The sequence below is a fragment of the Dendropsophus ebraccatus genome, chromosome 12, assembly GCF_027789765.1.
Source record: "Dendropsophus ebraccatus isolate aDenEbr1 chromosome 12, aDenEbr1.pat, whole genome shotgun sequence".
NCBI classification, from domain to species: Eukaryota; Metazoa; Chordata; class Amphibia; order Anura; family Hylidae; genus Dendropsophus; species Dendropsophus ebraccatus.
Genome location: NC_091465.1, coordinates 41,981,395 through 42,006,290, shown reverse-complemented (window position 1 = coordinate 42,006,290; position 24,896 = coordinate 41,981,395). Strand labels below are relative to the sequence as shown.

At 46.0% G+C, this 24,896-nt stretch overlaps 2 protein-coding genes across 4 annotated transcripts in view; one reads left to right on the top strand and one right to left on the bottom strand.

Annotated features, from left to right (window-relative positions):
* LOC138769690 (apolipoprotein A-I-like) overlaps positions 1 to 24,896 on the bottom strand; it is a 523,881-nt gene that overhangs the window by 178,130 nt on the left and 320,855 nt on the right. The gene's annotated exons all lie outside the window — the stretch shown is intronic.
* Positions 13,040 to 22,332, top strand: ZPR1 (ZPR1 zinc finger). Its single transcript, XM_069947712.1, has 14 exons — positions 13,040 to 13,281; positions 13,545 to 13,706; positions 14,772 to 14,862; positions 14,942 to 15,012; positions 15,701 to 15,787; positions 16,106 to 16,228; positions 16,359 to 16,412; positions 16,571 to 16,637; positions 17,638 to 17,708; positions 18,391 to 18,480; positions 18,596 to 18,706; positions 19,912 to 20,001; positions 20,299 to 20,364; positions 20,611 to 22,332. The coding sequence occupies exons 1-14, from the start codon at positions 13,159 to 13,161 to the stop codon at positions 20,743 to 20,745; spliced, it is 1,341 nt and encodes a 446-aa protein (XP_069803813.1). The 5' UTR covers positions 13,040 to 13,158; the 3' UTR covers positions 20,746 to 22,332.

Below are 24,896 nucleotides of genomic sequence, written 5' to 3'. Positions count from 1 at the left end.
TCTGCACCATACACACACACCTCTGCACCATACACATACACCTCTGCCCCATAAACATACAGCTCTGTACCATACACATACACCTCTGCACCATACACATACACCTCTGCACCATACACATACACCTCTACCCCATACACATACACCTCTGCCCCATACACACATACACCTCTGCCCCATACACATACACCACTGCACCATACACATACAGCTCTGCACCATACACATACTCCTCTGCCCCATAAACATACAGCTCTGTACCATACACATACACCTCTGCACCATACACATACACCTCTACCCCATACACATACACCTCTGCCCCATACACACATACACCTCTGCCCCATACACATACACCTCTGCACCATACACATACACCTCTGCACCATACACCAGGGTCGTTTCTAGTGGAAGGGGGGCCAGGCGACCGCACGGGGCGCCAACAGCTAGGGGGCCGCCCTGCCGCCCACCCCATCACCTGCCCAGACCGACGCCACCCCGCCCGGCAGGGTCCTTCCAGGCAGCTGGATCCTGCAAGTACTGCCTGAGCTTCTGGCACAGGCAGTCTGCCACACACCTTCCCGGAAGCTTACCGCTGTAGCCCCGCTGGGCCCGGACTTCTCCCCTCCTGTTTGGCGGTGAACATGTGACGTGATGACATCACATGTCCACAGCCGAGGACAGAAGTCCGGGCGCTGCGGGGCTACAGCGGTGAGCTTCCGGCACAGGCAGTCTGCCACACAGCGGCCCGGAAGCTCACCGCTGTAGCCCCGCAGAGCCCGGACTTCTCTCCTCGGCTGCGGACATGTGATGTCATCACGTCACATGTCCACCACCAAACAGGAGAGGACTTGCAGGATCAGCTGCCAGACAGAAGGGGACGCTGCTGCAGGATCCAGGAGAGGTGAGAGTATTTTTTTTTCCCCTCATAATTGCTGCAATGTGGGGGCTACAAAGGGGCCAATAGTATGGAAGGCTACACGGGGGAGGGCTATACTATGGGGGGCTATTCAGATGGGGGACTACACGGGGGGAGGGCTATACTATGGGGGGCTACTCGGAGGGAGGGCTATACTATGGGGGGCTATTCAGATGGGGGACTACACGGGGGGAGGGCTATACTATGGGGGGCTACTCGGAGGGAGGGCTATACTATGGGGGGCTACTCGGCGGGAGGGCTATAATATGGGGGGCTACTCGGGGGGAGGGGTATACTTTGGGGGTCTACACAAGGGGAGGGACTTAATATGGGGGGCTACACGGGGGGAGGGCAATCCTATATGGGGCTATTACTATCTGGACTGCACAGGGGGATTATTACTATGGGTATAGAGCACAGGGGGATTATTACTATTGGGACTGCACAGGGGGGATTATTACAATGGGGGGGGGGAACACAGGTGGGATTATTACTTTTGGGACTGCACAGGGGGGATTATAACTATGGGGCAGAGCACAGGGGGGATTATTACTATGGGGATAGAGCACAGGGGGATTATTACTATGGAGGGGAGCACAGGGGGATTATTACTATGGGGATAAAGTATGGGGGGAGGACAGGGGAATTATTACTATGGGGGGAGCACAGGGGGGATTATTACTATGGAGGGGAGCACAGGGGGATTATTACTATGGGGATTGAGTATGGGGGGAGCACAGGGGGATTATTACTATGGGGGGAGCACAGGGGGGATTATTACTATGGGAGGGAGCACAGGGGGGATTATTACTATGGAAGGGAGCACAGGGGGAGGGATTATTACTATGGGTGGAAGTACAGGGGGGATTATTACTAAATAAGGGCACAGCAGAGGATCCTACATACAGGGGGCAACCCACATAGCTACTGACTTCACTGCACATGACACAAAAAAGTGGAAGTTGTTGTAAAAGTGCGGAGCCTAAGATGTCTGTCTGGAAGGTTCAGAAGAGATGAATTGTAGCTGCAAGAAATCATCATGGCGGTCTGGGCCAGAAGGAGAGGAAAAGAGAAGTGACGCCTCAGATCAAAGAAGACGTTACCTGTGAGTCACAGAATTACTTTTTTTTTTAGCTTTTAGCAACATTCGCCCTGTAGTTCAAATTACCTAGAAACGGCCCTGCCACACATACACCTGTGCCCCATACACATACAGCTCTGCCCCATACACACACACCTTTGCCCCATACACATACACCTCTGCCCCATACACATACACCTCTGCCCCATACACATACAGCTCTGCCCCATACATATACAGCTCTGCCCCATACACATACACCTCTGCCCCATACACATACACCTCTGCCTCATACACATACAGCTCTGCACCATACACATACACCTCTGTCCCATACACATACAGCTCTGCCCCATACACATACACCTCTGCCCCATACACATACACCTCTGCACCATACACATACACCTCTGCACCATACACATATACCTCTGCACCATACACATACAGCTCTGCCCCATACACATACAGCTCTGCCCTATACACATACAGCTCTGCCCCATACACATACACCTCTGCCCCATACACATACACCTCTGCCCCATACACATACAGCTCTGCCCCATACACATACATCTCTGCCCCATACACATACACCTCTGCACCATACACATACACCTCTGCACCATACACATACACCTCTGCCCCATACACATACACCTCTGCCCTATACACATACAGCTCTGCCCCATACACATACACCTCTGCCCTATACACATACAGCTCTGCCCCATACACATACACCTCTGCCCCATGCACATACAGCTCTGCCCCATACACATACACCTCTGCACCATACACATACAGCTCTGCCCCATACACATACACCTCTGCCCCATACACATACACCTCTGCCCCATACACACATACACCTCTGCCCCATACACATACACCTCTGCCCCATACACATACACCTCTGCCCCATACACATACAGCTCTGCCCCATACACATACACCTCTGCCCCATACACATACACCTCTGCCCCATACACATACAGCTCTGCCCCATACACATACACCTCTGCAACATACACATACAGCTCTGCCCCATACACATACAACTCTGCCCCATACACATACACCTCTGCACCATACACATACAGCTCTGCACCATACACATACAGCTCTGCACCATACACATACACCTCTGCACCATACACATACACCTCTGCACCATACACATACACCTCTGCACCATACACATACAGCTCTGCCCAGGGTCGGACTGGGACTCAAATTCAGTTCTGGCATTTCATAGCACACAGGCCCACTTACCGTAGGGTGAAAAGTATAATTTTCAATATTATTACAAAGCCCCTCCCCCAGTAAAAGCTGAAATCATCCCCCATTTACATTTAACAAACAAAATAATTTAAAAGGACAAAAAAAAAGCCACCGACCAGATGTGCACTCACAGGACAATGAGACAGATCCCTTCATTGGCTATACAGAATTTGTGTCGCTAATGTGAGCCGTATTATGGCGGATCCTGGCCCAAACACAGACCTGTAACATGTACGGGTGTGTCTATGGGGTTATAGAAATAAATGGCAAATGTGGACAGAATAAGCGGATGCGTTATATACACGGATGGTGTGCAGCGGAACTCAAGAATAAGACTTCAGGCCATGTTCCTACATTTGTATCACCACATGCAGATAAAACCAAACCCCATATGACAACCAATAGTCACACTGCCAATAATCCTGGTAACATCACAAGACTATTGGTGAAGAAATGGGCGATTGGTTTTGGCCACATACATTCCTCTACATGTAGGAGCATTGTCTGAATCACGGTTTTTACATGGTTTTTAACTGCAATAGGCAGCATTGGAGGAAAACTGAATTAAGTGCAATCCATAGACTAGTACCACTAACATGGACTCCAATGTCACAATCACATAAGTGTATGTTGTAGATTTCTAACAAAATAAAGTGCCCAGCTCCAATAAAGTGTATCAGTGCAAGGTGCTACGTATACCTGATGTCCGGTGGCTATGGCTCCTCTCCCTCCCCAACCCACGTTTCGCGTGGCAGCTTGATCACGGGGCTATGTATATACCGCTCCCCGCCGGTATATATACAGGTATAATCCCCCCTCATTTGCGGACGCCTCCGCCATGCGTCTCACTACGCCGATGACGCAGCGCCGCTCCGTCCAAAGCCCCGCCCACCCGCGACTACGTCACAGAGCGGTTCGGGGCCGGACTTCAAAGCAGCACGTTGCCATGGGCGCAGGGACGCGATCTGCACTGGATTCGGCGTTCAATGAGGGTGTCTCTGGTAAGCAATATAGATTAAGTCTGGAGCTGGGCACCTCATGTAGAGAACATAGAGCATAGATACAGCAATGTAAACTTAGGAAGTACGATGCAAATCGCTTAATACTACAATCATGCTACTAAAGTGCAAGTGCAAAAAATACTAGTATACTATTAAACATGATTGGGAAAGTATATATAAATAAATATGATAAGTATAAATAAAACATCCCTACAAACGTGTATGTACTATATATATATATATATATATATATATATATATATATATATATATATATATGTATATATATATATATATATATATATATATATATATATATATATATATAAAAATCACTTTCAAAATAAAATATAAATGACATTTATGTGTATATTAAATAACTGTGTGTCTGGTAAGTATAGTGTAAAAAAATATTTTTTTGGTGACAGATAGTACTACCTACTATTGTGTATACAAGTGAACACAGCAAAAAATACAAAAATAATGAAAATAGTTGATCTACAGTGCACTAAACCCACATTCCCTCCCCCCCCTCACCCAGACATACATACACTCACATCACTCCCCTATAAACCAACCCACTATCCCCACTCACATCACACAACATACAAAACCATATTATACATGTGGTATAATAACCAAGATCACACTAGCGTGGTGGATGCATCAATCTTCATTCTTCATTCTCTTCATATTATTTCTTAAAACATGTTTTTTCTTTCTTTTTTCGTTCTCCATAGGTCTCCATTTGTCCAGGGCTATCATCATCCAGAGAGTCGAACTACAGGTTAGTATTGAGGCAGCATGTATATTATCTAAAATCATATTAAAAAACAAAAATTAATATACAATTAAAACATACAAAGAAAAAAGAAAAAGACACCATATAAACCATAGTCTACCTATGTTTACAGAAACGGGGCAAAACTTAAAACTTCATTAAGGCCTTTAGCACCATACCTGACCTGACCAATACCACCATACTGTGACTGTATAACAGCGTCATACCTGAGCTGACCAATACCACCATACTGTGACTGTATAACAGCGTCATACCTGAGCTGACCAATACCACCATACTGTGACTGAATAACAGCGTCATACCTGACCTGAACAATACCACCATACTGTGACTGTATAACAGCCCGATACCTGACCTGAACAATACCACCATACTGTGACTGTATAACAGCCCGATACCTGACCTGAACAATACCGCCATACTGTGACTGTATAACAGCCCGATACCTGACCTGAACAATACCACCATACTGTGACTGTATAACAGCGTCATACCTGACCTGAACAATACCGCCATACTGTGACTGTATAACAGCGCCATACCTGACCTGAACAATACCACCATACTGCGACTGTATAACAGCACTATACCTGGCCGGACCATACTGTGACTGTATAATAGCGCCATTTTTTCTAATACCATTTTTGGAAGATGCAAGTTAATGGTCGGTTTTTATTCAGTGTTTTATATGATTGGATAAGGTAATATGGGGCAATACATATTACCGTATATTACGACTTTTTAACCTATAAAAATCTTCACAGAAGTCAGGGGTGGTCTTATACGTCGGGTATTGTCACCGCATACGGTGGGGGAGCTAAAAGCATCCGCATCCCCACCAGTGGCTACACCTGTGAATAAAAAAACTATTCAACTCACCTGTGACCTGGCAGCAGCACGTCCCCCGTTACGTTCCAGCTCTCCAATGAGAGGCTCGGCTGCCACAAGAGCTTCGGGTACCTTCGGGTACACTGCCTGCGTCGGGAATGTGACAGGAGACACACAGCTGCTGGGAACGGGTCACAGGTGAGTTGAATTGTTTTTTTATTGATGAACTTTAGTTAACCCGTCTGACCGCAGCAGGGCTCCAGCTAGTGAACCCTGCTGCAGTCAGGCAGGGGTTAACATCTATATAGGGATAATCAATAGTTTGTTTTCATATAGTTCATATAGTCAAAGACTGTGGGAGATGAAAACTTATGCATCAAACAGGTGAGATTTATTTACAGTGTCTAAAGCAGGGTTTCTCAGGACATTACTATGGGGGGCATTACTATGGGGGACATTACTATGGGGACATTACTATGGGGGACATTACTATGGGGGACATTACTATAGGATGACATTACTATAAGATGAAAACTTATGCATCAAACAGGTGAGATTTATTTACAGTGTCTATAGCAGGGTTTGTCAGGACATTACTATGGGGACATTACTATGGGGGACATTACTATGGGGACATTACTATAGGGACATTACTATGGGGGACATTACTATGGGGACATTACTATGGGGGACATTACTATGGGGGACATTACTATGGGGGCATTACTATGGGGGACATTACTATGGGATGACATTACTATAAGATGAAAACTTATGCATCAAACAGGTGAGATTTATTTACAGTGTCTAAAGCAGGGTTTCTCAACCTGCGATAAGCGTACCCCTGGGGGTACACGCCGCAGGTTGAGGGGGTGCGCCGGACGGGGAAAAAAATAAACTTTTGCTTTAGGTGCCGGGACACTGCTATCACTCAGCAATGTCCCGGCACCAGTCATTGTTGAAGCTCTCTCCTTCCTTCCCCCAGCAGCAGCTCACCAGCGTGCCGCTAGGGGAAGGAAGGAAACAGCACAGGGTGCCCACATCTGTCGATCCCTCCTGCCCCAGAACCTTCACCTACGGGGGGGCGCCAGCAGCTATCCCGGAGCCCGCACAGACCCCGGTGCCGCAGCTACATCCCCCTAACCCCCCGGAACCCGGCGCAGATACAGCCCCCCCACCCCAGGTGGACCCCAGCTCCCCCAGTTACCAGGACCCCTCCTTCTGAACCCTTGCCAACAGAGAGATCCGGCAGCCACAGAGGCGCCCCTCCAGGACCCGTGCAGCACATGCGCCACCCTCTCTTTCCCCCTCGGACTTCACTGCCGGGGCTGACTGGCTGAAGAACACAGATGAGTATAAAGTTTTTTTGTTTTTGTGGCTAGGCACATTACTATGGGTACATTAGTATGGGAACATTACTATGGGGACATTACTATGGGAACATTACTATGGGGACATTACTGAAGGGGACATTACTATGGAGGCATTACTATGGAGGACATTACTATGGGGGACATTACTATGGGGGCATTACTAGGGGGACATTACTGTGGGGGCATTACTATGGGGGACATTACTATGGGGACATTACTATGGGGACATTTCTATGGGGGCATTACAGGGGACATTACTATGGGGGCAGGGCAGGGTACATTACTATGGGGGCATTAGTATGTCCTACATACAGGGGGTAACCCACACTTCTGCTCACTTTACTGGGCATGACACCAAGCAGCAGAATTACTACTCTATGGGAGCCTATAGGAGGGAAGAAGGGAAAGATGTGCGGAGCCTAAGATGTTTGTCTCGCAGGTTCTGAAGAGATGAATTGTAGCTGGAAGAAATCATCATGGAGGCCTGGGCCGGATGGAGAGGAAAAGGAAAGTGACGCCTCAGATCAAAGAAGACGTCACCTGTGAGTCACTGAATTATGTTTTTTTAATTTTTATTTTGTAGAACATTATTTGGAATCTGACTACATAGGGTGGTATCTGACTACATGGTGAGGTATCTAACTACATGAGGGAGGTATCTGACTACATGGGGAGGTATCTGATTACATAGAGAGGTATCTGGCTACATGAGGGAGGTATCTGACTACATAGGGAGGTATCTGGCTACATAGGGAGGTATCTGACTACATGGGGAGGTATCTGACTACATGAGGGAGGTATCTGACTACATGGGGAGGTATCTGACTACATGGGGGAGGTATCTGACTACATAGGGAGGTATCTGACTACATAGGGAGGTATCTGGCTACATGAGGGAGGTATCTGACTACATAGGGAGGTATCTGACTACATAGGGAGATATCTGACTACATGGGGAGGTATCTGGCTACATGGGGGGAGGTATCTGGCTTCATGGAGGGAGGTATCTGACTACACAGGGAGGTATCTGACTACATAGGGAGGTATCTGACTACATAGGGAGGTATCTGGCTACATGAGGGAGGTATCTGACTATATGGGGAGGTATCTGACTACATGGGGAGATATCTGACTACATAGGGAGGTATCTGACTACATAGGGAGATATCTGACTACATAGGGAGGTATCTGACTACATAGGGAGGTATCTGACTACATAGGGAGGTATCTGACTACATAGGGAGGTATCTGGCTACATGAAGGAGGTATCTGGCTTCATGGAGGGAGGTATCTGACTACATGGAGGGAGGTATCTAGCTTCATGGAGGGAGGTATCTGACTACATGGGGGGAGGTATCTGACTACATAAGCAGATATTTGGCTATGTGGGGAAAGTATCTGGCTATGATGGGAGGAGGTATCTGGCTGCAGGGGGACATATCCAGCTCCATGGGACATACCTGGCTGAAAGATATATGGCTGGCTTCAGGGTATGTATTTGGCTGCAGGGGATCTGGCGCCAGGGTCATACCTACTATAGCTGAAAGGGGCAGATGTAACTGCATGTGGTGTATCTGGCTGCAGGGGGCATATCAGGTTACATGAGGCATTACATCAAGCTACAGGGTGGGCATTACTGCTGACATGGGGGCATTATTGTAGAAGGGGGCATTATTATATGACATTACTTGAGCATTATTACTGGGTCCTATAGCTCAGTCACATTGTTATGGGGGGAATCTGATCTGTGAATCAACTGCTAACAGAGATTTTATCCAGAGCCTATGGCAGCAGTGTGATCTTGTCCTAATTAAGGGGAGATTTACATGTACAGAGATCGTAGCTGAATCCGCTGCTATACTCTGTACTGTTATGACCTATGGCTCTGCATTCTCGCAGCGGATTTTCATTATGCTGCGAGAATAGGCAGCGCAGTGGCCTAGAAACCGCGGTCGCCGCTGCGACGGGGCGCTACCAAGGGGGGGGCCGCGAGGCCCCCGGCTGCTTTGCGGCTCCCCAGAGAGCTCTGTGTGCGCGGGGTAAGTACTTCCGGCGGAGGAGCATTGCGTTGAAAAAAAACCAGGTCCAGCGAAGCTCCGCCCCTCTGTGGGAAGTCCCAGAGCATGATGAGGGGTGTAGTGGTATGATGATGATGGAACAAGAGGATGATGGGGGGTGTAGTGGTATGATGATGGAACAAGAGGATGATGGGGGTGTAGTGGTATGATAATGATGGAACAAGAGGATGATGGGGGTGTAGTGGTATGATGATGGAACAAGAGGATGATGGGGGTGTAGTGGTATGATGATGGAACAAGAGGATGATGGGGGTGTAGTGGTATGATGATGGAACAAGAGGATGATGGGGGTGTAGTGGTATGATGATGGAACAAGAGGATGATGGGGGGTGTAGTGGTATGATGATGGAACAAGAGGATGATGGGGGTGTAGTAGTATGATGATGGAACAAGAGGATGATGGGGGGTGTAGTGGTATGATAATGATGGAACAAGAGGATGATGGGGGTGTAGTGGTATGATGATGGAACAAGAGGATGATGGGGGTGTAGTGGTATGATGATGGAACAAGAGGATGATGGGGGTGTAGTGGTATGATGATGAGGGAACAAGAGGATGATGGGCGGTGTAGTGGTATGATGATGATGGAACAAGAGGATGATGGGGTGTAGTGGTATGATGATGGAACAAGAGGATGATGGGGGGGTGAAGTGGTATGATGATGGAACAAGAGGATGATGAGGGGTGTAGTGGTATGATGATGAAGGAACAAGAGGATGATGGGGGTGTAGTGGTATGATGATGAAGGAACAAGAGGATGATGGGGGTGTAGTGGTATGATGATGATGAAACAAGAGGATGATAAGGGGTGTAGTGGTATGATGATGATGGAACAAGAGGATGATGAGGGGTGTAGTGGTATGATGATGAAGGAACAAGAGGATGATGGGGGTGTAGTGGTATGATGATGATGAAACAAGAGGATGATAAGGGGTGTAGTGGTATGATGATGATGATGATGATGATGATGGAACAAGAGGATGATGAGGGGTGTAGTGATATGATGATGATGAAACAAGAGGATGATAAGGGGTGTAGTGGTATGATGATGATGATGATGGAACAAGAGGATGATGGGGTTGTAGTGGTATGATGATGGAACAAAAGGATGATGGGGGTGTAGTGGTATGATTATGGAAGAAGAGCATGATGGGGGTGTAGTGGTATGATGATGATGGAACAAGAGGATGATGGGGGGTGTAGTGGTATGATGATGATGGAACAAGAGGATGATGGGGGTGTAGTGGTATGATGATGATGGAACAAGAGGATGATGGGGGGTGTAGTGGTATGATGATGGAACAAGAGGATGATGGGGGTGTAGTGGTATGATGATGGAACAAGAGGATGATGGGGGTGTAGTGGTATGATGATTGAACAAGAGGATGATGGGGGTGTAGTGGTATGATGATGAAACAAGAGGATGATGGGGGGTGTAGTGGTATGATGATGGAACAAGAGGATGATGGGGTGTAGTGGTATGATGATTGAACAAGAGGATGATGAGGGGTGTAGTGGTATGATGATGGAACAAGAGGATGATGGGGCTGTAGTGGTATGATGATGAAGCAAGAGGATGATGAGGGGTGTAGTGGTATGATGATGGAACAAGAGGATGATGGGGGCTGTAGTGGTATGATGATGAAGCAAGAGGATGATGAGGGTGTAGTGGTATGATGAAGGAACAAGAGGATGATGGGGGGTGTAGTGGTATGATGATGGAACAAGAGGATGATGGGGTGTAGTGGTATGATGATTGAACAAGAGGATGATGAGGGGTGTAGTGGTATGATGATGGAACAAGAGGATGATGGGGCTGTAGTGGTATGATGATGAAGCAAGAGGATGATGAGGGGTGTAGTGGTATGATGATGGAACAAGAGGATGATGGGGGCTGTAGTGGTATGATGATGAAGCAAGAGGATGATGAGGGTGTAGTGGTATGATGAAGGAACAAGAGGATGATGAGGGGTGTAGTGGTATGATGATGGAACAAGAGGATGATGAGGGGTGTAGTGGTATGATGATGATGGAACAAGAGGATGATGGGGGTGTAGTGGTATGATGATGGAACAAGAGGATGATGGGGTGTAGTGGTATGATGATGGAACAAGAGGATGATGGGGGGTGTAGTGGTATGATGATGAAGGAACAAGAGGATGATGGGGGGTGTAGTGGTATGATGATGAAGGAACAAGAGGATGATGGGGGGTGTCATGGTATGATGATGAAAAGGCAGGAGGATGAAGGGGTAGTAGTATTATGATGGAGGTGGTTGTAGTATGATGATGGAGGGCAGGAGGATGAAAGGGGTAGTAGTATGATGATGGAGGGGCAGGAGGAGGGGACAACATGGGGGGCATCTGTAAGGGGAATAAAATGGGGAGGCCATCTATATGGGGGATAACATGGGGGATAACGTGGGGGCATCTATAATAGGGACAACACAGGGGGCCATCTATAAGGGGGAAACATTGGGGGGCCATCTATAAGGTGGACTACACGGGGGTGTATACAATAGGGGGATATGTACTATAAGGATGATCATATAGTGTCAGGGCTACCTACTAAATGAGGGTGTAAAGGGGCCAATACAGATGTGTAGTGTGTAGAGAGATGAGGATGGTGAGGAGCGAGGAGCCTAATATCTTTCTCTGGCAGATTCTGTGGATTCGTGGTTCGGACAAGTTCTCATAACGGCCCAGGGCAGATGGAGAGGATGAAGACGTCCCCTGTGAGTCACTTGATATAACTGCACTGTAATATATATGGTGTATAGATCCTGTGTACAGTGCGTCCACCTCTATATGACTGTATGAAGTGATATTGGTCTATGTACAAAGGATTATATTCAGTAGCAGCGGTGGTGTTAGTCAGTATGTGGTAAGAGGGGGCCCAAGTTGACCTCTTGCACCAGGGCCCAAGAGACATTAGCTACGCCCCTGAGGCAGCGGCTATTTCTTGCAGTGTAGAGTCATAGGCAATAACAGCACAGAGTATTGCAGCGGATTTCGCTGTAAAACGTACAAGTGAATCAAACCTAAGGCAATGTTTATAATCGATTGTATCCTTGGGGGTACTCGGCTGTAGCATCTTGTTGCATGTGGGTACTTGGGTTAAAAAGGTTGAGAAACACTGCCATAGACCACCCTATATAAGACCCATAGACCACCCTGTATAAGACCCACAGCCCACCCTATATAAGACCCACAGCCCACCCTGTATAAGACCCACAGACCACCCTATATAAGACCCATAGATCACCCTGTATAAGACCCATAGATCACCCTGAATAAGACCCACAGACCACCCTATATAAGACCCACAGCCCACCCTGTATAAGACCCACAGACCACCCTATATAAGACCCACAGCCCACCCTGTATAAGACCCACAGACCACCCTGTATAAGACCCACAGACCACCCTATATAAGACCCATAGATCACCCTGAATAAGACCCACAGCCCACCCTATATAAGACCCACAGCCCACCCTGTATAAGACCCACAGACCACCCTGTATAAGACCCATCTTCAGTTTTGGTGTTCCCCTCTTTTCAGTTATGTTTTACTATATTATTGACCGAGTAATTTCCATTTCCACCACTAGAGGCGCTGCCGAGCACCACGCCGCTTTAATAGCGGGAGGGAGCTAAACACGTGTGGGTGACAGCTAGTTCCGGGTCACGTGTTTACCGGAGAACGCGTCCTCTCCTACACGTTCCGGTGAGCGGCGGCTTTGCTGTCACGTGTTGTAGTGTAGACCGGACACACGGGCGCCGTACATTATGTCGCTTCTCCACGCCACGGCAGCCCCGTCCTCCGCCCCGGTGTTCCGGGAGATCAGCGCTGACGATGAGGAGCAGCAGCCGGCGGAGATCGAGTCGCTGTGTATGAACTGTTACCAGAATGTGAGTGGCGGCGGGGTGCGGTATTGGGGGGCTGTGTCCTGGGTGGAGAAGGTTCTAGAACGTAGTGCATTGGGCTAGCCTGAGGGCAGGGGGTGCTCACACTTCATGGGGGAGTGATAGGAGGGTGTTCACACTGTCAGGCGGTTCTTGTGCCCTGCACACACCTGTATACACTGCACACACCTCTAACACCAGGTAACCCTCAGGTCAGGAGCTCTGGGGCATTGTGGGTAATAATGTTGCACTGTGACTTGTCTCCTCAGGGTCTGACAAGACTCCTGCTCACCAAGGTGCCCTTCTTCAAGGAGATCATCGTCAGCTCCTTCACCTGTGACTCCTGTGGCTGGACTAACACCGAGATCCAGTCTGCTGGCCGCATCCAGGAGCAGGGGGTCCGCTACTCACTCAGTGTCCGCAGCAAGAGGGTGAGCGGCATCATGTGCATGATAGGCGCTGTAGTTCTGCAATGGCTGGAAGGCCACAGGTCGGACAGTACTGGGCCAATGATTAGGACACCCCCTCTGAGCTGATTCAAGGGGCTGTGACAGCTTTGTTATTTACCTGGCACAGCTCCATATGGTTAGTTGTGGCAGCTCCTGGTACTGCAGCTCCCTGCAACTCAGACCCATTCAGCTGCAGTACTGGGTACAGCCACTATAAGGTGTACAGCGCTGTGCTTGGTAAGCAGTGAGAATACTGCAGCACTCCTCAGTGCCACAGCCGCTTCAGTCAGCTTGTTGGTGGGGGTGGCAGAAGTTTGCCTCGCAGTGATCTACCCTTTCTAAAGGTGGCTGAACATTCCTTCTGATGTTGACAGCTCTCCCCTGATCTCCCCATACACTGCAACATTCATATAGTCTTAGTAGAAAGACGAAGGGTAAGCTAAGGCAGCTGAAGTCCAAGAGGCCTCAAATCATATATTGGGAGACCCCACATACCCATTAGACCATGGATAGGGAACCTGCAGCCCTCCAGTAAAGCTTTAGCTGGCCAGGTTTGATGGGAGTCGTAGTTTTGCAACAGCTGAAGGAACAAAGGTTTCCCGTCCCTGCATTAGACAGTCGGCTGTCCCACTGGATTTGGCTAAAGTAGGAGAACTATAAGCATATGCCATCAGTCTTGGGAAAGCTCACTTTAAGAACTACCCCGAGACTGTAATCTAGTCCTGGCTGCCATCTTAGTCTTGAGGGGTGTGGGTCTTGTGGATACAGCCCTATGAGGTGGCCTTCCTTTAGTATAACAGCTCCTGGCTGCCATCTTAGTCTTGAGGGGTGTGGGTCTTGTGGATACAGCCCTATGAGGTGGCCTTCCTTTTGTATAACAGCAGATCTCCTTACATGGCCTCTTTTTAATGGCTGGTATTGTAGGACCAATTCTTTTGCTACTTTATGTGATTGTTATATCCATTGGGCTTTTTGTATAACTGATCTTGTATATGTAAATGCTTTTTTTTGGCTTCATATATAAGAATAGAACATCTGTTTTTCCAGGACGTGAACCGCGAAGTGGTAAAAACGGATTACGCAACCACTCGTATTCCTGAGATTGATTTTGAGATTCCGGCGTGTACTCAGAAGGGAGGTAAGTATATAGTGGGCCTTGTGTACATTGTGCAGCCTGTAAGATATATTATAGCTCATGGTTTGTGTGTTTTCACCAGCTCTCACCACCATTGAAGGAATCTTAGAAAGGACTATTGTGGGTTTGCAGCAGGAGCAGCCCCTCAGGCGGGTAAGAACTGGCCAATGTTTATAGAGGCGTGTACTGAAGGGAATATGCACAACTACCATGATAAGTACCTAAATTCTGTCAGAATTCCCTGATATCCGTGTACCCTTATGTATGTAATGGGGTATTTCATTTATATGGCTCCATTATAATTACTCTAGAAAATAAGATGTACAGATGTTCAGAAACTCTGTGGAAAAGCTAGGTTTCAGCTATAGATATTCTATAAGAGTGATAGGCAAAAAGATAAGGTACTCTTGGGTCAGTGCTGTCCAAAACGGTGCTCAGAGATGTTCAGTAATGAATAAATAAAAATATATATTGCATATGGCACAAAACACGATGCGTGTCGGCAGTATATACTCCCTTTATCAGATACATAGTGAATAAAGCAACGCACTGTGTATCTGATGAATTAAAGGGGACCTGCCACAATGTTCCCTTCACCTGGTCTGTCGGCAAGAGCAACTGCATGCAGAAGTTCAGGTAACTGGATACAACCACACCGGGTCGGTTTGGTGCACAAGCGCCATTGGATCAGGGTGGTCATATCAATAATTACCTGAACTTCCGGTAGCAGGAGCGACTGCCTGCAGATTGGGTATAAAAACATCATAACCAGTGCTAGAAGCAAGTGATCCCTCATATCCATTGTGTACTTGTTCTATATCTTGTATATGTTTCCCTATAGGCTGAGAATGCACAAGTTGCAGAAAAAATTGATGAGTTCATCACAAAACTTCAGAGCCTCAAAGACGGGGAGACTCCCTTCACATTTGTAAGTAGATTGTTCCCTGGCGCTTTATACAACAACCAGAAAAGTGTAACGGTAAAGTCCCATAAGGGCTCTGCCAGATGTATAATCCCATCTCTGTAATAGTGCCGGAATCTGCGGCCGTCACTTATCTTAGGAGCATGAATTAGTGAATGTACGCCAAACTTGGAGGGAATCTGTCAGGGGGTTAGACCTGTCTAACCTGCTGCAAGGTTTCCTCTAATTTGAACGTAGCTTAGATTTTACTGTCTATTAATTTGCATCCTTTTTTGTTGTGTACATCACAGGGGTATTGACTAATATACACTTCTCCCTTTTGAGATCATAGATGACCCTTCTGGGAACAGTTTTGTAGAAAATCCATTTGCTCCTCAGAAAGATGAAGCCCTTACTGTTACTCACTACAGGAGAAGCAAAGAGCAGGACACGTTACTAGGAATAGAGGTGAGGCCCTGTCTGCAGTTACTGTATGACTATAAAGGTGCTGCCTATTATTAGGGTTTCCATTGTTTTAGGCAGACCGCTCCCTCTTGTCTGTTCTTTGAGAGTAATGATTTGTTTTGTTACTTTTTAGAGCGTGGATGGCCAGAAGAATTCTGAAGAAAAGTCAGAAGATCTCAGGGATGAGGTAAGAAAAAGTATGCTCAATAGAGGTAGCTAGGACAGGAAGTACTATTCACACTGGCCAAGCTCGCACTAATGTATTTTATAGTCCGGATACAGAAATTTCCTTCAGGAAATCCGTCTAATGTGGTGTCATGTTTGGTGCTTATTATCTTCTTACAGGTTCTTCAGTTCCATACTAACTGTCCTGAGTGTAACGCTCCTGCAGCGACCAATATGAAGTTAGTACGTATCCTCCATTCACAGTGTACAGTCTGTTACTGTAGAGAATCTGCAGAATCCTCATGGAACTAATCTCATCTAAAGAGAATTTTATTAAGTGTATATTTCACACGAACCAAATGTCTTTGTATAGGAGTGATGATTTGTCCCCTTAGTACTCTTATATGGGTTTTAAGGATTGTCTGTGAAAAATTAATACTTGGTCAGGCTGCTTGGTCATGTCAGTAATGTATACTTACCTGTCCCGTCCCCTCGCCGATGCCAGATCCTGGGCCGCCTGCTCTGCACAGCTTCCTCACAGTGTTCTCATATCATACAAAGGCATAGTGGGAGATTTATCAAACATGGTGTAAAGTGAAACTGGCTCAGCTGCCCCTAGCAACCAATCAGATTCCACCTTTCATTTTCCAAAGAGTCTGTGAGGAATGAAAGATGGAATCTGATTGGTTGCTAGGGGAAACTGAGCCAGTTTCACTTTACTCCATGTTTGATAAATCTCCCCCAAAGTGCTCTCACATACGTCATACATATATGTGCGTGTATGTTCTGGCAGGTAATGAATTAAAAAAATCTATGCTTACTTTCCTTGCTCTCACATAGGCCAGGTACAACTGCACAGCTCTTCCAGTGTTGGGATCTGTATAGAGTTGCCTGTTGAGCTCATCAGTGCCGATCAGAAGTTTCCTGTGCTGATCCTGACCCTGAAAGTGCTGTGCAGTGGGGGGAGCGGCTAAGGTAAGCATAGGTTATTTTGTTGCTTACCTCCTGTCTGAAGTCAAATTCTGGGAAAGAAAAAGGCCCCTTTAAGGAACGCTATTGAGTGGGATGCATTGTTTTGTGTGTCTAACTTTTCAGCTTTTCTGTATACACTAAAACAGCTGGGTGATCTCATGATTAAAGGACTGACTTGCAGTGAGAGAGGGTTGTGTTGTACTGCTTTGTGACTATGTGAATGTCTAGCTGATACCGAGCTGTACATGAAGATGCCTTCCTTAACTGATTCTCAGAAATCCCTCACTTCAAAGAAGTCATTATCATGGCCACAAACTGCGATGCCTGTGGCCACAGAACCAATGAGGTGAGTTCTGCTTCATATTAAGGCCATGTTCACACCTGTCAAACACCGGACACTGTCTGTGATGTTCACCTGGCCGGATAACAATCACTTTCTCTTAATTGGAATGCGGGCGCACTCAGTTGTGCCGAGACTCCAATTATCCATAGCACACAATGGACAGTACGGCTGGGGGCCGACTTATTTTTTTTCTCCGAATTGCGAACGTGGTCGCAGAGAACGCCGGCCGCGCTGTATACAGTGTGGCCGTTGTTGCATAGAAACAAATGCAGCTGGCCATTTCTGCAGTCTGCAACAACTAACGTTGTGTTTTTTTTTTGTTTTTTTTTTAACGTGTGAACATGGCCCAAAAATGTGGGTAAAACTGAAATGCAAAAACTTATTCAAAGGTATTAAATTAGTGCCCTGGAGGGTATAAAGGTGCCAAACATTATACATTTTTTTGATACTATTGACATCTATTCCTGAGCTTTAATTGGTTGCTGTGGGCAGTTTACACCAGCTTCTCTCTTACACACTTTGGGCCATGCCATACACGTGTGATCGGGGAGAGTGTAACCAGATACAATAGAAGGGATCTTGGTTTCATTGAGGTACATAGAAAATTTGAAATCCAAAACTGGGCAGTAATCTAGGTAAAGCTGTACCCTGTATCAATGTGTAAAGGTTCCATATTTTATTGTAGGTCAAATCTGGAGGAGCTATTGAACCTCTTGGTACTAAAATAACATTACACATAACAGACCCATCTGATCTTACTAGAGATGTTCTCAAAGTAAGTATGTTCTTATAGCATGTCATTATCATAGCCTTCAGTTGCTATTTGAGAGGCTGATAGATGTTTCCACAATTCTTCTGTTTAATGTGTTTTGTATATTTTCATTCGACAGTCTGAAACCTGCAGCATAAGTATTCCAGAGCTGGAGTTTGAGCTGGGAATGGGAGCTCTGGGGGGGAAGTTTACCACTCTGGAGGGACTCTTGAAAGACATCAAAGACCTGGTAATGGATGATTCTCAGATCTGAATAGGCATATGTATTAAAGTCCCAGAAAACACCTTAAGGCTATGTTCACACTACGTATATTTGAGGCTGTATGTTTGAGGCGGTATAGCAACCAAAACAAGGAGTGGATTGAAAACACAGAAAGGCTCTGTTCCCATAATGTTGTAATTGAGTGGATGGCCGTCATTTAATGGAAAATATGTGCTGTTATTTTAAAACAACTGCTGTTGTATTGAAATAATGGAAGTTATTTACCGTTATATGGCGGCCATCCACTCAATTTCACCATTATGTGAACAGAGCCTTTCTGTGTTTTCAATCCACTCCTGTTTTTGGTTGCTATGAGGACCTGACATGAGGACCAAATACAGCCTCAAATGTACATAGTGTGAACCCAGCCTAAGGGTGCGTTCACACGTACAGGATCTGCTGCAGATCCTGTATGTGTGAACGCACCCTTATGGTAGTGCACTAGTGCATTTTCACTCAGTTTAGCTGTATGAGGTCAGTTTTATAGGGTTCCATGATGCTCCTTGTTTAGTTCTGACATCATTTGGTCTGTAATGTACTCTTGATGCTAGACTCATAAGCAGACTGGTGATTTAAAGGAGTATTCCCATCTGGATGTTTGACGCATCTGCAGCATATGCTGTAAGTTGTCCGATTGGTCGTGGTCGTACCCCTGGGCCAGCATCTATTTCAGGATCTTGGACTCCTTGGCCTGCTTATGATCATGGAAGCAGAGAACAGCTGTACAAGCTGTTTTGCATGATTTATGCAACTCATGGCATTTTATAGGAGATGCATAAACAGCATAGCACCGATGTTTCTCCAACTTGGATGCAGCTGCCAGATGTGATCAGAATTATTACTGTTTTACACAGGTTGCGTGACTCCTATTAACGTTAATAAGTGTTGCCCAATAATAATTGTAGCAATGCGGACTGCCACTCTGGCAGCCGCTAACAGAATGGGATGTCCTTGATCCCAAGACAGGTGTGTCCCAGAGGACCAGATATACCATAAATGTGCAGATGAATAAACTTTTAAGATATTGTGAAGATATTGTTAGCCATATTCTGAATAGATGGTCATTGCTTCATGTATCGTAGCTTAGATGTTGTAATTTAGAAGAACCGTGATCCAGACTATATGTACTACATACCTTAGCCTTTGTATATGTTCTGCTCATGTTCCTACAGGTGGTTGACAAAAACCCCTTTACTCTTGGTGACAGCGTTACATCAGACAGGAAGGGGAAGCTGCAGGAATTTGGCAAAAAAATTGATCAGGTAAATAAGAATACTGACAGACGGTCTGTGGTTTTAATGTCTTTGCTTCCTTTTTATATGAGTGAAATTTGTCATTTTACAAAATCTTTATTGCTGTTCACACTAGTATCAGTTTGCTTAATAGTTTTTGGTGGTCAGAATATTTACTCTAGTGATAATAGATTCTTCATAAGTCAGTGGGGAACAGGTTAAGTACAGCAATACTCCAGTTCCTGAACACCTTGGTGTTTGAATCCTTGTTCTTTTTTATTTGCTCATTTGCCTTTGTTTCCTTATTTTTTTTTTTCTCACCTGCAGATCTTAGAAGGACACATGAAAGCTCATTTTATTCTGGACGATCCAGCGGGAAACAGCTATCTCCAGGTATATTGAAAATTGTTTCTAAGATTATTTTTTACATGAGTGCAATATGTGTGAAGCAGCGTGTACAATGGTTGAGAGTCTTGGCTCCACGGTGAGTTTACTAGCAGCCTTGTGGAATCTGATACTATTTGTTCATATCGTTATATCTGGATTTGACCACAATATGAACGCATGGATGCTAAGCTTTGTGTGAAAACCGAGCTGGCCAAGTCATGCTTAAATTATTATCATCTCCTTACTTTGCAGAATGTGTATGCACCAGAGGAGGATCCTGAAATGAAAGTGGAGAAATATGAGCGATCATTTGAACAGAATGAAGACTTGGGACTCAATGACATGAAAACTGAAGGTTATGAAGGACAGATAGAAGATGGTTGCTAGCAGCCTATGGCTCAAGTGTTACTGTATGGAAAGAAAGCAGAGGGACCTTCTGTGATCTGCTTCTGTAACAAAAGTCTGACAGCTGCTTCACCAGATGTGCTGAGGGATAACCATTCTTCTATATGAATCCAGGAGGCTATAGGCACCCATTGTATAATACTATCCTATGGTTCTTGTACTCAAGATAGGGCACCCCATTTGCTTTCCTGACCTTTTTCGTACCTTTTTTAATGTTAGATATCATGGACATATTTCAGACGTGGAATCTAAAATACCCACAGTGCTGGGAGAGGGTTCTATTCACAGAACACCAGGATTTTATGTTAACAGATTTAAAAAGAAAAAAGGGTGTATTTCTTAGGGGTTTTTTTTCCCTTTAAAAAAAAAAAGAATACAATACAATCCTCATGTTGACCGATGTCGTCATGTAACAATGATTGTAGACAGCTTTGTGTACCCAAGTAGGTAAGGGTTAAATTACTAACTGTGGTATCTGTAAAGACATTGGGGAAATATTACATGGATATGGCAGTAATGTGCGATATTCCAGGTAGTGGCTAGAGCAAAGTGTCATCTGCACCAGGACAGCACCATTCACTTTGTGGAGGGGAACACAGTTGTTGAAGGCTTCCACATATTAGAACATAAGGTGGCAGACAATGAGCTGTCAAAACTACTGAGAGCCCTAAATGGCTTACTGAGAGCCCTAAATGGCTGCTTTCCCCAAGATGCCACCTTTCCATTCCTCAGTTTGGGTTTGGGGGTTGCTGTTTAGCTCTATTAAAATATTGGAGTTTTATTGCAATACCACACACAACCTGAGGACAGTGGTGGCGCTGTTTTTGCAGGAAAGTAGCTGTGCTTTTTCTAATCCTCAATAACCGCTTCAAAAAGCAAGCTGCATGAAGAAAAGCACAGGTGTGGCTCTTCTTGTCTTCTTGATGGCTATTTAGGGCTGGCAGCAGTCTTTATAAAGCAAAATCGGCAGCAAAGCCACACACATAAATTTTCCTTTGGAGTCAATCACACATGCAGGATCTGCATCTATATTTAACTAAAGGATTGAACACTTCAAATCTTCTGCTTACCTTTATCAATGGCTGATCAGTGGGCAGGATGCTGACAACCAGCGCCCTCATTGCTTAGCTGTTTTGCAAGGCTGCTGTAGCCAGATCTCTGCTGCGGACAGGGCTAGGAGCAGTTTGCTCTGTTCACTGCATTGTGGCCAGGAGCTGCAGTGAATGTTGCGTGTTTTTTTTTTTTCTCCCTACAGAACAGAGTTTACATTACACTCCATAGTGATAACTAGAGATGAGCAAACCTTGAGCATGTCCGGGTTCATCCAAACGCTCTGCTTTGATTACCGGTGGCTGAAGACGTTGAATGCAGCCCTAAGGTGGCCTGGAAAATATGGATCCATAGGCTGTATCCAGGATGTTGTCCAGCACTGCATCCAGCTTCTTCAGACACTAGTAATCAAAGCAGAGCCTTCAGCTGCGGATGTACCCAGGCTCAAGGATTTCCCATCTCTACTGATTTAAAACTACTTTAGAAGTGCGTTGCAGCTCCATTTTTTTTTTTTTTTTTTTTTTTTTTTTTTTAACTTAGCTGTTCTGTAATCTTGCATGCAGTGTTCTGTGAATCGCAGAGCACTACAGAGGCACATCCATAGTACGTTCCACCATAACAGATGTTTTAGCCCTAAATGTACTGGGCACTGTCTGATAACAAAGTGTATTGTTAATATGAAGGCAATCACTCTTGATATTTCTCTTTTCTTTACTGATAATGGACTGTAAGACAGTCAGGGCTTTCTGCCCCTAACTGTACAGGATTGGTTGATGAGCTTTTGTTGCTTGCTTACAACTTGTTACAAGAAAATGCTTTAAAAAAGAAAAAAGGAGTATTCCTATCTCATTGGCGTATTGTGATGGTTGGAGCCTCATTGATCCTGAAGGTTCTGTCTGTCCTTGCATAGTATTACCCCTACCAACTAGATGTGTAGGGACCTGCAGCATATTGCACTTCTTTAAGATGGGAATACCCCTTTAGGGTAGCTTCACACATACTGGATCCGCAGCGGATTTCACGGCACTGCGGCTGTGTGCTCGGCACCGCAGCTGTGTGTGAGGCTCCCAGCTCCCCTCGCTCCCCATCAGCTAATCAGTGCATAGCAGCACCGATTGGCTGATTGGGACTGACGGGAGCCTCACGCACAGCCGCTGTGCCGAGCAGGTAATGTATGCGGCGGGGGTTAAAGGGGACGGCTTACATATCCGCAGTGAAATGAAAATTCTGCAGCGAATATGTAACCCCATAGACCTTCACACTACCCGGATCCACTGCAGATTTCGCTGCAAACTCGCAGCGTGGATCTGGTTCGTGTGAAGCTACCCTTAAGCTTTAATGAATGTATGCACTACGAGAGTCCTACTTTAAGTACTGCATATGTATTATTGTGTGGAAGATGAATTTGTAGAAGTATATTTACATGGAGCGTTGGAAGTGCAGTTTTGCTGCTATTTAGGCTTCAGCCATACTTGCTGCAGAAACGCGGCTAATCATTTGTAAGTATTGTTTGTTTTTTTCCCTCACACTGCGTGGTTCACATACGTGCAGCGAAATCTGCATAACCAACCAGTGTGAATGCTTGGATGCAGAAGACTTTTTCTTTCTCTTTAAAGTGGAGGATTATGTCATGTTTTTTTTCCTTTTCAAATAAAGCAGAGTTTTGTTTTTTATGCTGACTTGGGTGCGAGTTTTCTTTCTACATTACTGGGCAATATACTTATCTAGATATATGGATAACATTTTGTATCTACCAAGCTGTGAATGTTGAGGTGTTTGTTTACTAATATTAAATATGAAAAATGTACAATGAGTTTCTTGTAGATTGTTGCCACATCTTCTGAAGGTGGTCCTTTAATGTGGCACTTTGTGGTCCAGGGCTCCTGTAAAAATACTGCGTATGTTATAAGGAGGTCCCAGTGTTATTAAAGGGGTATTTTGGAAAAGAAAACTTTAATTTCAATAACTTCAATCTCAGTTTTGTATCTTTTTGGAGGAAGAAATGTAGTTCTCTCCAATCTGACCTGATTCCCTGCTCTGCCACCTCTGTCCATATCAGGACCTGTTTAGAGTAATAGAGCTTTGCTCCTGTTCTGGACAGCTCCTGAGATGAGCGAACTTCAAGTATGTTCAGGTTTGTCTTTTGATTACCAGTGGCTGAAGTTGTTTTCCAGGATTCCCTAAGGGCCCTATTCCAAAGGAACGATAATCGGCCGAATCGGCATCGCAACGGTGGAATAGCGGTGCACGGCGGGCGACCGACGATTTGAGAAGTGCAGCATGCATTACCTGCAGGGCTTCTCCTCCGCTCTGTCTTCCTCCCGGGTCCCGCGCGCTCTAGCTGCAGAGTGGCCTGTCAGCTAACGGAGTTCTCAGCCAATCACAGGCCAGGACCGCCGCGGCCTGTGATTGGCTGAGTGACCTTTCAGCTGATAGGCCATTCTGAAGCCAGAGTGCGCAGGGCCCGGGAGGAAGACAAGAGCGAAGGAGAAGCCCTGCAGGTAATGTATGCTGCAAGGACATCGGTAACGATCGGCAGATCGGCGCTCGCTTACATCGTTGATCGCGCCCTGCTCGGCCCGTGGAATAGGGCCCTAAGGCTGCAACCATGGGTCCAGCCTGTGGCTGAAACACTGATGGTGCTTAAAGCACGGCGAAATTTTTTTAATTAAAGTATTGTATTGCCCCCCCCCCTAACAGTATACAAATTCCTATTATACACATATTATGGGAAATGCTTATAAAACGCTTTTTCCCCTTTACTTACTACTGCATCAAGGCTTCACTTCCTGGATAACATGGTGATGTCACGACCCGACTCCCAGAGCTGTACGGGCTGTGGCTGCTGGAGAGGATGATGGCAGGGGGACACTGAGGGACACAGGGCACTGGAGGGACACTGAGCATCCCTCTGCCATCATCCTCTCCAGCAGCCACAGCCTGCACAGCTCTGGGAGTCTGGTTATGACATCACCATGTTATCCAGGAAGTGAAGCCTTGATGTTGTAGTAAGTGCAGGGAAAAAAAGCAATTTATGGGTGTCTTCACACCTACCGGATCCACCGCGGATCTCACTTCTGCGG

Coding starts and splice junctions, on each gene's coding strand:
- ZPR1 (XM_069947712.1), top strand. CDS start 13,159: ATGTCGCTTCTCCACGCCACGGCAGCCCCGTCCTCCGCCCCGGTGTTC. Junction 15,013..15,700: donor AGGAGCAGCCCCTCAGGCGG/GTAAGAACTGGC, acceptor GTTTCCCTATAG/GCTGAGAATGCACAAGTTGC. Junction 20,002..20,298: donor TTGGCAAAAAAATTGATCAG/GTAAATAAGAAT, acceptor TCTCACCTGCAG/ATCTTAGAAGGACACATGAA.